This window comes from Pseudopodoces humilis, chromosome 24 (assembly GCF_049639895.1).
Source record: "Pseudopodoces humilis isolate 2021_Gansu_Grassland_sample_001 chromosome 24, ASM4963989v1, whole genome shotgun sequence".
Classification (NCBI taxonomy): domain Eukaryota; kingdom Metazoa; phylum Chordata; class Aves; order Passeriformes; family Paridae; genus Pseudopodoces; species Pseudopodoces humilis.
In genome coordinates this window covers 1,458,725-1,471,080 of record NC_142223.1, presented here as the reverse complement: position 1 = coordinate 1,471,080, position 12,356 = coordinate 1,458,725, and the positions used below count along the sequence as shown (strand labels likewise).

At 52.5% G+C, this 12,356-nt stretch overlaps 1 protein-coding gene across 1 annotated transcript; it reads left to right on the top strand.

Annotated features, from left to right (window-relative positions):
- The first annotated feature begins 322 nt into the window (after positions 1 to 322).
- CAMK2N1 (calcium/calmodulin dependent protein kinase II inhibitor 1) lies at positions 323 to 3,022 on the top strand. The gene is made up of 2 exons (XM_005528266.3): positions 323 to 496; positions 1,251 to 3,022. The coding sequence occupies exons 1-2, from the start codon at positions 337 to 339 to the stop codon at positions 1,319 to 1,321; spliced, it is 231 nt and encodes a 76-aa protein (XP_005528323.1). The 5' UTR covers positions 323 to 336; the 3' UTR covers positions 1,322 to 3,022.
- The last annotated feature ends 9,334 nt before the right edge of the window (positions 3,023 to 12,356 follow it).

Genomic DNA, 12,356 nt, shown 5'->3' with positions numbered 1-12,356 from the left:
CGCTCTCCCCGAGGACGCTGCGGGACAGGCGGCGGGGGCAGTCCCGGGGATCCCCGGGGTGCGGGATTCAGCCCTCCGGGGCGGTACCGCCAGCGGTGCCGGGGGGGCCGAACCGGTCCCGCCCCACCCCGCCCGGTCCCGCCTCCCGCTCCTCTATCGCCGCCGCCGCCGGAGCCGCCGCCGCAGCCGCGGAGCCGCGAGCAGCGCCGGCCGGGCCGGGATGTGAGGGGCGGCTGCCCCGCGCCCGCTGCGCCGCTGCCCCGGGCCCGCGGGCCCCCGCGCCCCGGGAGGCTGTGGGGGGGCGGCGGCGGCGGCGGGCCCCCCCCCCCCGCCCCCATGTCGGAGGGGCCGCCCTACGGCGAGGGGCAGCTGGCGGGGGACGCGGCCGTGGGGCAGCTGCCCTTCCCCGTTCGCCTCCGCGGCGGAGATGGGCTCCTGGCCGGAGGGCAGGGCAAGCGGCCGCCCAAGCTGGGGCAGATCGGCCGCAGCAAGAGAGGTGGGTGCCCGGAGGGGGGAGCGGGGCGCACCGGGAGCCGCCCGGGATGCGGGGTACGGCCCCGGGAATGCGGCGGGGATCCCGCGGGGTGTTGGGGTTCGTGTGTCGGGATCTTTCCCCGGGGATGAAGGATAGCGGGGACCGTCCTCAGGGGACCGGGCGTGATGAGCGGGATCCCTGAGGATGTCGGGCATCGTGTCCCGAGGACCTTCTCCAGGGATGGAGAGCGCTGGGGACCGTCCCCAGGGGCAGGGTATGGTGCACCGGGCTCCCTGAGGGATGTTTGGGTATCGTGTTTCGTGGATCTTCCCCAGGGATTTGGTATCAAGCATCTTTCGGGGATTCAGGGCACCGGGAAGCGTCCCTGGGGACGGGGCAGGATGCACCAGACTCCCTGCAGGATGTCCGGCATCACGTCCCAAGGACTTTCACCAGGGTGTTGGGCAGCCGGGACCTTCCCTGGGGACAGGATCGGGTATAGAGCAGCAGGGACCTTCCTCAGGGGCCGGGCATCATTCCCTGGTGACCATCACCACAGAGGTGAGGGGACATTCCTTGGGGACATTTCCCCATGCCAGGTGTCCCCAGGGACAGCGCACCGTGCCGGGGATGGCACACGGGGCACCCTGCGCCGTGGGGCTTTGCCAGCAGCCACCCCAGGGATGTGGGACCCCTCCAACCTCCCCCCAGGGTCACCTTGGGCGAGGGGAGCGGCAGAAAATTCATCGCCCTTCTGTTTCTTTCTGCTTTCTAGTGGTTATTGAAGACGACAGAATTGACGATGTGCTGCAAAACCTCTCCGAAAAGGCCCCTCCCGGTGTTTAAAGCCTCCCCGGGGACGCTGAGCTGAAGGCCGGGGTGGGGTTCGGTTTACAATGGCACAGGTGATCGGCAAAAAATAAATCCCCCCCCAAAAACACCGCAGCGACCAGCCGAGCTCCGGGAACGCCGTCCAGCCGCAGTCCCACGGCACCGCAGCCCTGCCCTCCGGAGCAGGAGGGGAGGGCGGCGAGCGAGCCACAGCCCAGCCGACAATTCAAAAATAATAATAAATTCAAATATATATATATATATATATATATATATATATATATGTGTGTGTAATCGGGGGAAAATAAGTCACCTGCTTCAAACTGACCCTCTTCACCCCGAGGGATGGACGGAGGAGTCACGCCGCGGCTGTGAATTACTCGGGATGGTTTTTCTCGGGCTGATGAACCTTGTGCCGAGCTAGATCGGGGGGTAAGAGGGAAAAAAAAAAAGGGGCAGCGGGAGATGGGAGGGGAACAGCCCCTGGGGTCTCCCTCCGGTCAGGGTTGTTCCCAGAGGGCACCTTGTTTACATTATTTAATCTTGCAAAAATGAATCCGTGCACTTGGATGTACCACGCTATCCCCTTCTGTAAGAGTTTCTTTTTTCTTTTTTTTTTTTCTTATTTATTTCATTTTATTTTTTTTTTTTTATGTTGATGTCTTTGGATGTTGGGAAATTATATAAAATAGATATATATATATATATATATATTTAATTTTAGTCACGTTTTAAGGTTCTAGAGGGGGAAAACCAAAACTTTTATAAAGGAAAGGCCTGAAGGAAGAATTGCTGGTTTATTTTTTAAAGCTTGTACTTCTTGGTTGCTGTGAGCAAAGGGACAGATTTTATATGTACAGGGGGTTGGGGGGAACGCTCAGCTTTTCTAACTACCATGCAGCCTGTAGTGTGGGTGATCTTGGTTTTGGTTTTTTTTTTTTTCCTTATATTGTGGCAGTTTCCTCTCTTTAATAGACTGTATTAAAACATATATATAAAAGAAATTATTTAATGTAATCACAAGAGTGCCAAACACTTGGAGATGCTGGAGGGCAGCGATTCCCTCCCCGAGACGAGCAGCACTCGGAGCTTTCTGCTCTTTCTAGGGCTCGGTCGATCTCTCGTGGGGTTTTCTCTGACTTCTCTTTTCTAATCTTTCTTTTTAACTATTTTGCATGATGTGCATAAAACAAAAAAAGGGGAAAAAAAAAAGGTGTGGGGTGGGGGGGAAACAAAAAGCGCTTCTGGCGCCCGGGCTTGGTTCTTGTTTCTGTTTGCGATTGACTGACAGACCTCAAGGCAGGTTTTCCTTTCCTCCTTTTCTTAAATATTGTGTATGTTGCACTTTTATCCACTACACAGGGCTATTTCTGCAATGTCCGAATAAAAAGGAAAATGAAAACGAAACGGAAAAAAAATAATAATAATAATTCTAAATGCGGATCTGCCGTGTTTTCCCGTGATCTGCCGTGAGAATCCCTCCCTGTCCACCCAAAAAACCCCAAAATAACCAAGGGAAAACCTCCCCACTCTCTGGCACAGCCCCCTGTTCATGCTGAATAATTAATTGTAATTAATATTTATTTGTGGGATATTTTTGTTGTTGTTGTTTAATGGGAAAATGCTTCCAATTTAATGGAAAAATTCAACGTTGGGTCCTGAGGATGGGGAATAAAAGGTGGCTTCCCCTTCACTGATGGGAAAAGCTGTGGAAAATGGGAATTTTCATTTTTGTATTGCCTCCCTTCCACCCCAAACCCCAAATCCTGGTGTTAAAAAAGGCCATTATCCCTTCTGCCCACTTTGTGCCCGGGGAACAAGAACATAACCATGGGAAACAGGTCCAGGGGTGGGATTTTATTGCAAAGAAAATCATATATTGCAATAAAAGCAGGATGCTGCTGAGCTGGGATTTGTACAGGATGACCTGGGGTGGATTCATTTGGGGTGGCAAAGGGAGCTGGTACCGCATTTTTTGGGATGTGAAGGCTGCACAACGCTCCCCTCCCCACCACCTTTGCTATTTATTGCTCCTTTTTTAACCCACACAGTCTCTCCCACATCCGGGATAGGAAGAGGAGCTTTGCTAAATTGCTCCCTTGAAGAAAATCCCCAATTATTTCCATTTTTTTTCCCCCCAGCAAGTTCAGCTCCGGGGTCGCGGATGCGTGGGTTGGACTCTGCACACGCAGTTTTGCCCCCAGGATTTTCTGTGCTGCACCTCCAAAGCAGGGGATGACCCCCAAAAAGGAGGGATTTTTATTCCCACACCAATATCTGGGAATCTGAGGGTGAGGCCAGGGCTCTGGGAGAGCAGAGGGGAGCAAAGCATCCCACATGTGCCGAGGACAAAGTGCTGGGGAACACAAAACCACGGGCTGGACGCGGCGCTGGGTTGATGAAGTTGACCAAAAAACCCTTTTTTTGTGTGTAAAAACCTGATTTATTGGTCTGCCAAACCGAATTTCCAACTTTATTCCATTCATTAAAAGATCTCTGAGACCTCCCTGTCTCTGTCTGAGACCCAGACCCGTCTATGGGTGATCCAAGGATGGGGCACAAACACAACCCCGGGATCCTCCCCCAAAAAAAAACACCGGGAGAGGCCGGGAATGAACCAGAGAAATCCTGAATCCAGAGGGGGAAGGGAAGCTGAAAGAAGAGGAGATTCTGCTAAATTATAAACCGCTCTTTTATATGCATCTTTCATGCACGGCACATAAATAATGGAGCAGGAGAGCCCGGCGAGCCGGAGTACGGGAGGATGCGGGATGGAGAGAGGGATTCACGAGGGATGCTGGGGGAAGGATGAGCCCAGGAGACCGAGCTGGGCATCCCGCACGGCCGGGAGATGCTGTTCTGAAGGAGGATTTAAGGATTAAGCTGGCCCCGGGGCAGGAGTTTATTGCATATATTATTTAACAGATGGCCCAACGCAGGCGGCGGCTGCCTACGGTCTCCCCGGTGACCTTGGCTGGGAGATGCCGGAGCTGGGAAAGGAGCCTGGTGCCATCACCACTCTCAGATTACAGAGATCAGAAAGGAAAAAAAAAACAAAAAAAAAACCCAAACCAAACCCCAGGAGCCAGCACCCAGCAGCTCCAGAGCCAAATCCCCATGGAAACTGCAAAAATCCCCACCCAACCCTGCCCATATGGGCTGCTTGTTTTGGCAGGGGTGGGAAAAAAATAAAAAGGAGGAAAAAATAAAATGTATAGAAAATTAGAAAAGAGCTGTTTGCAGGTTTATTTACTGGAGGAAACTTGGTGCCTTTGGAAAAGCAGGGATGAGCGAGGTGTAAAGGTCCCGGTGACACCCAAGGCATTGTGAAATTCCACTTTAATCCCATTTTCCCAGGGATTTTGGCCTTGGGGGAAGGTGCTAAACACAGTTGCTCCTGCAGCAAAGCCAACCCTGACCGCTCACACCCAGAACCAGGGTGTAACTTCATTCACCCCTAAAGATGTTTTCCACAGGATTTAAAGCTTCAGCCCTTGGGATCCCCCGGTCCTGAGGGTGCTCAGAGCAATGGACAAAGATTTGGGGGCTGGATCAGTGTCCCCACCACTCATTTCCCACATCAGCCAGGCAGTGACTCAGAAAAAGAAACCAAAATTGAGGGCAGTGTGTTACAGCCAGGGCAAAGCAGAGCAGGGGGAGTGGGTGAGTCCCCCAAAGCTCTTCCCATGAAACAACTGCCCAAAATAAATATTCTCTCTTTCTTTTCCTTTTTTTTTTTCTTTCCTTTCCTTTCTTTCCCCTCCTCCATCAAAACTAGGCCATGTTAAACTAGGCCAGCACTCCTAAAGTAATTTATTTATCGTGGGGGGGAGAGAGGAGGGACAGCATGGGCTGCAGAAGGGGATGCTCCATCCTGCCCCCGAATGCTGTGGGTTTGGAGAATAAAATGGGTCAGTTCTTCCCTCTTCCCTTGTTGGAAAATCACAGTTACTCAGAAGGAAGCAGCTTTAGTGACCTTTGGTGGAGAAGACACAAAAAATGGTCGTTTGAAGGGTATCAAACCCTTTTTGATCCCTTCACTGCTGGGGTTTGTGTTTTGTGGCGTGGCATTGGACAGAAAACACTCCTAAAAAAACGAAAAATGGAAAAAGACGTGAAAGAAATTTTATTCTCCTTAAAAACTTGGGGTTTTTTCCCCTGCTTTTTAACACAAGAATGAAGAAAATAAATCCAGTGGCTGCCCGAAATCTCTCCATCCACGGAGATGGGGATGGCCAGGAGGGATTTGGGAAGCAGCACCATCCTGCTGGATGCTCCCCCATCACTCACAAAGGCCTTGGAGCTCTTTTGGGGGCTTCACCTTTGGGTTTCCCCATGGGAGGAGTGGCTTCTGGTGGGATGGAGCCCCGGTGCTGCTGGTCTGGGGGCTCTGGGGGGCTGCGGGTCCCCTTCCCCTGGATCTTTGTGCCGCTGGAGCCACTAGAGGCCACTGAGGCTCTGTGCTCCCGGCTGCTCTGCTCAGGCAGGACATTTGGACACACAAAAATCCACACAGGCAGCAAAACTGGCGACAGGCAGGGCAGGGCTGTCCCTGAGCTCTGTTGGTGTCTCCGGGGGTGTCCCCACGCTGGGACCCCACGGGGGACAGGGACACTTTTCCCAAATCCCCGCTCAGCTGCCCAGACTTGTGATGTGGGGACACTGGGAGGGACTGGGAAGGAACTGGGAGCACTGGGACAGCGATCCCCCCTTTCTCTTCCAGGAACACCATCACCAAGTGAGGGGCGTGGGGACACCTGGGGACACCCCTGGACATCGGGGACACCTTGGGGACATCCCTGGACACCTGGGAATTCTGCGTGTCCCACCCCAAGCTGAACATCTCCACAGGACAGGGAAATGCTGCCCCAAGCTCTGCAGCCTTTCTGGGCTCACCAGGAATTTTATGGAGGGGTCAAGAAGACATTCCCGTGATGTGGCATTCCTTCTTTTGGGAATATTCTGCAAGAAAATCCCTAAATCCCTGCTGCTGCTGCCTCGGGGAGCCCGGGAGTGGAGCTGCCTGCCTCCCCTGGCTCCTCATTTTCATTTTGCCTGGAGTTAAAATTTTCTAGGATATTCTAAACAGCCGTTCCCACTTAGGAGGGAAACATCAGACATCTTCATTTACACACCGCTCCAGGTGTCAAACTGTTGCATGACAATAACAAGTGGGAGACACCTCACCCAAAAAAAAAAAAACGGAGAGATGTTCCAGGGAGCAAAAATGCAGCAGCAGATGCTCGGATAAAACTCAAACAGCTCCGGGCTCTGCGACCTGGCCAAAGCTTTCCCAGAGGAACAATGTTTGGGAGGGGGATTGTGATTTTTTGGGAGGTTGGGATGGCTGTGCTGCCTCACTTTTGGGTATTTTCAGAGCCTCGGTGGGCAGGTGAGAACGGGCACTGCCTTCTCAGGGCTGCCCCAGTTCCCAGCCTCACTGGCTTTGGAAGAAGATTCCCTGCCACCGATTTTTTTTCCAAGACAATTCCTCCCCTGAGTTCCAGCAGGATGTGCCCGTGATAGCGATTGCCCTGTTAAATTCGTGTTGGTGATGCAACACCAGGAACACGAAGGAATACGAAGAAAACCAAAGGAATTTGGTCTCCCCTCCATGCTACACCACCTCAATTATTAATATATATAGTATTACATTATATAATACCATATAATATTATGTAATATATATATATATACGGCGTTATATAATACATACAATAGTATATATATAATTTTTTGCAGAGATAAAAGTGACAAGAACCCTTCCCTTTGCAGGGATCTCACCCTGCTCACCCTTTCCCACTGGCAAAAGGGACAAAAAGTGGGAACATCTCAGATTCCCTGGAGCTTTGTGTGCACAACTCGAAGCATCAGCCCCTTCTCAGGGATGGGGGGAAGAGAAGAAAACAAAGGGAAAAAGAACCAAACCACAAAAATAAACCCCCAAAGAGGCCATGTGACACCAGACTCCGAAATACCCGGCGGTGAGTCACGGGTGTGGAGATGGGGCTGATCCAGCTCTGACTCAGCCCGGGCAGCCGGTGCAGCCTGTTTGTGTCCCCCCCTCCTCCACCACAACTCCTGTTTCCCATTTTTGCTCCAAACCTGCTCAAATATAAATAAATACTCTGACTAAGAGACACGTGGTGAGGTTTCAGCAGCCCCTTCAAGCCCCCCGAATTCCTGATGGGTCCACAAGGCCAATATCCCACAAAAGCCAGGCCTGGGGACCTTTGAAGTATTTAAAGTGGTTTTTTAAATATGTATTTTTGGAGGGGGTAACACACACACATAGGATGTTCTTGCTGATGCCAGGGCAAGGAAGCACTGGGGATTTTCCAGATAATTCTAATTAATTGGTATTTTTCAGCTTAGCATCATTTTAAGCACAAAGCACCAATTCCCATCGGTCACAGACAGGGAAAACCAACCCAGAGCAGAGCCCAGGGTGGGGTGAAGCCTCCTGGGACACCACATCTGGGGGGCAGTGGGTGCTGCTGGAGCTGGGATGAGACTCAGTTCCCAACAGCCCCAGGCTTTTCCAATCCACATCATCCTACAGCATGATTCCTCTGGGGTGGAAAACTGCAAGAGAAGGCTGGATTTTGGGGAGGTGCCTTAGGAAAGCTGCCCTGGGTTTATTCCCACTGGATGTGGACACAAGCAGGGGGTGGAACCCACCCCAAAGCTGGGTTTAACCCCCCCAGGTGTTCAACCCCTGGGATTCTCAGGGTGGGCTCGATCCCAGCCTCATCCCAGGTTAAAGCAGGAAAGGCAGGAGGCAGGATCAGGATGAGACCCCAGCAGCATCCTCAGCATCCATAAGCAGTTTCCATAGCAACAGCTTCGGCCCCAGATCGGCAGCAGGGAGGGAGGGATGGGGAGGGAGCTCGGGGGGACCCCAGGAGCAGCAAAAACCAAGGTTTGGTACAGAAATTCACTCTGCACCGGCTGAGGCTGGGCTCTGGGAGCTGTGACCCAACCCAAACCCTCCAGGACAGCCCTTCCAGGGGAGCTGCCCCCATCCCAGCACCCCTGCTCCCCACGGATCCCTGCCATTCCAGCTGTACCAGCATTCCCAGTTGAATTCCCAGCTGGGAATTCAGGAGCTCTGCTACACCATTCCCTGGCTCTAACCAGGAGCAAACAGCCCTGAGACCCCAGAGCATCCATCCCACAGTCCTGAACACCAGGAAAACACACACTGGGGAATGATCTGGGGGATTGGGATGCTCCGGGATGCTCTGGGATGCTCTGGGATGTTCTGGGATGTTTTGGGGTGTTCTGGGATGTTCTGGGATGTTCTGGGATGCTCTGGGATGTTCTGGGATGTTCTGGGATGTTCTGGGATGCTCTGGGATGCTCTGGGATGTTCTGGGATGCTCTGGGATGCTCCGGGATCCTCCAGGATGCTCTGGGATGCTCTGGGATGTTCTGGGATGCTCTGGGATGCTCTGGGATGTTCTGGGATGCTCTGGGATCCTCCAGGATGCTCTGGGATGCTCTGGGATGTTCTGGGATGCTCTGGGATCCTCCAGGATGCTCTGGGATGCTCTGGGATGTTCTGGGATGCTCCGGGATCCTCCAGGATGCTCCAGGATGCTCTGGGATGTTCTGGGATGTTCTGGGATGCTCTGGGATGTTCTGGGATGCTCCGGGATCCTCCAGGATGCTCCAGGATGCTCTGGGATGTTCTGGGATGTTCTGGGATGCTCTGGGATGCTCTGGGATGCTCTGGGATGCTCTGGGATGCTCTGGGATGCTCTGGGATGTTCTGGGATGCTCCGGGATGCTCTGGGATGCTCTGGGATGCTCTGGGATGCTCTGGGATCCTCCAGGATGCTCCAGGATGTTCTGGGATGCTCCGGGATGCTCCGGGATGCTCTGGGATGCTCTGGGATGCTCCAGGATCCTCCGGGATTCCCAGTGCTGTGCCCGCTGCACCGGGGCTGATGTTTTGATTCCCACCCCACAAAGCCATTCTCACTACTCACACCCCTCATTTTCCTGCCTTGTACAAAGAAAGGATTAAAAACCACAACAAAAAGCTAAGAAATCCTCAAATTTAATGAACAGAGAAGCCCACAGACGTGTAGCTTGGCTTTTTAAATACCAGCGATATCATATCCACGTCTTGAGGAGATTTAATGGCATTAACAATTTAATTATTTAACAGTTTAACAAGAGGAAGGCACAAGCACCTGCAGGACTCATGTGAATCACAAACTTCTCGTGGCAAAGGGAACTTTACAGGTGGCACAGAAAAACCAGAAAAGGCCATTGCACGAGGGGGGTCGATCCTCATGATTTAAATACAACAAATAAAATCAAATAAAATTTAAATACCCACAGGTGAAGCAAACACTCAGCAGTGACCCTTGGGCAGTGATGGTGGCAAGGGGAGAAATTTCCATCCTCCTTCTTTATCCGGGGAATGGCTCTGTGAGGACAGCAGCCACCCCAAAGGCACAGCACTGGGACACTGGTAGGGTCAGCCAGCCCAGCTGTGCTCCCATCCCTCTCTGAGACACCCCAAAACCTCAGCCTCAAGCCTTATATCACCTTCAGGATAAACAAACCCCAAAATCTCAGTGCAGCTGCCCTGGGAGAGGAAACAACACAAGAAGGACACAAACCCCAGGTGATTGGAGAACCCCCAGCCCCAAGGTGAGCATCCAACCACCTGATTGCCACTAAAAGCCGTGGCTGAGGTGGTTCTCAGCAGAGGGGACGTGTGGGATCCCCAAAGCCCCCCTGGAGGCTGGGTTGTGCCGGGGTGAAGCAGAGCTGCGGGAGGCAGCGAGGGCGATGTGTGAAATCGTGGGGCGGCCGGCAGCTATTTCTGCTCCGTGTCAGCACCCACTGACAGCACCGCCCTGGGAACACACAGAAGCTCCAGGAATCTTTCTCCCCGTTTTTTTTTTTCCCACGGAATTCACCTGTACATGAGTGTACCTCCACGTCAGCTCTCGGCATTGTGAGGTGTGGAGCTGGTTCTGGGCACAAAGCTGGGGGTTGTGGGGTCAAAGTGAGCTGCTGGCACCCTTGGAATCTCCATTTAGGCTCAAAATTCCCCCAAATCTGATGGGCAGAAGCTTCTACAAATCCCTTCTCCTTCCTTCTGCTCAGGGTCACTCTTTTCCCTCTTAATTTCTTGGGACTTGGAGCGAGACCCAGGCAAATGTAACTGATTGTGTAACGTTTTGCTCAAAAAGCTTCTTAAACAGCCACATATTTCTATTGGATTTCCCTTGCCCTTCACTGCTGATTACTGGAGTATTTATATATAAATAGAAGCTGTCTTCCCCATAATCTGCTTGTTTCTCTTAATTAACTCAGGGCTGCTCTCCTTGGGCTGCTCAGCCCTTGGGTTTTGGGGGTGCCAGCACCCAGCGGCGCTCAGCGAACCCAAATCCACCAAAATTTCTGCTGAAATTGCTTTTTTTTTTTTTTTAGCTGGTTTTGAGGAAGCAAACCCCTCCTTCCCAAACTTTATGTGCTCAGTATCTGCCCCATCCTCCCAACCCCCAGCTCAGGGAAGAGCTGGAACGTGATTTCTTCATCTTCCTCCCTCCTCACAAAACTTTCCCCTAATTCAAGGAACGTCTCCATTTGATAATTATTTTAATCATTATTACTCATCTTTCCCCTTTCTTCCCCCCCCCCCAAAAAAAAAAAAAAAAACCTTCGTCCTGGGCCTGTCAATCACTTTAATAGCTGTTTACAACCTATCATCAAGTCTTGCATAACATCCACATGACTTCACTCAGATGCCTCCGACACCCAAAAGCTGCCCCTGGGCTCTATTTCAGGAGTGATGGAGCCCACGGCACCAACTGGCTGCATCCCCCGCCGGCGTGCCCGGGGTCCTGGGATGGGGAAAATCAAAGAGAAAGACAAAGCCAAACTGTTTTGTAGTTAACACAAGACAGCCCCACGCTGATTTGGGTGGGCTCAGACCCCCTCCCCAATATTTCGGGGGGATGTCGCATCCATCGGGAGCCCAAAGCGTCCTGGAGCATCCCCCGGGATGGCAGCGGCTGCAGCTCTGCTCTGTGCCCCGCTCTCCTCACAGCACTGGGACGCAGCAATTTTGTGAATTTTGTTTAAAATGCCGATTTCTAGCAAAGTTCTCCACCCCGGCGGGCTGGCGGGGGCCGGGGCAGAGGCGCAATCTGTGCTGGAGCTGCTGCCAGCCCTTTTCCTCCGGCAGCCTCGTGGGGCGGTGGAGGGAGGGGGACACGACGGCTCTTTTTTAAGCTCTCTCGTCCTCCCCCTCTCCCTCAGGTTTCATAACCCTTCAAAGCACGAAAAGGCTCCTCCGATTCCCGGCTAATGAGCCCCTGCGGAGGAGGAAGAGGAGGAGGAGGAGGAGGAAAGTTCAGCAGCAAAATCTCCCCATGCTGGGGGTGGTGGGGGACACGGAGGGGTCTGGCCATGACCCCAGTTTGGCCACTTCTCTCCCCAAAACTCCCCTCGGCACGAGGCTGCCCGGGATGGGACGTCTCTCCCTCCCCTGAGTGCAAATATTTATTTACACAGCATAAAGGGGGTTATTTATTAAGCCACAGCCGGCAATTGTATTCAAACTAATTTCTCTTAATAAAGGCGCTTGTTGTCACCCCGGCAACAGCGCAGGAGCGCCCTTCTTTAAGGAAAATACTTCATTAATGGGGTGAAAATCGCCGTGGATGCAAAGAGGGGATCTGAGATGCTGAGGCTGGAGACACCAATCCCTGTCTTGGGAGATCTGCTCCATCCCCGGAGATGGGCTCCGGAGGGAGGAAATTGGGCCAAAATGTCTGTTTTTTGTGATTTATGTATAGATACAGAGGTCACCAAATGCAGGAGGGCGTCTGAGGGGGTTCTGCTCGCCAAGGGGAAGATGAGGGATGGCAGAGCTCCTAGGTGCTGCTTTGGACTGGAAAACACAATGGCTGCTTTATTAATAGATGTAATTACAACACTAATTAAGGAAGGTGTGGGATGAAGGATTTCTGACCAGGGTGACAGGTTAAACTGTGCAGAGAAAGACAGGAGATGATTTCTC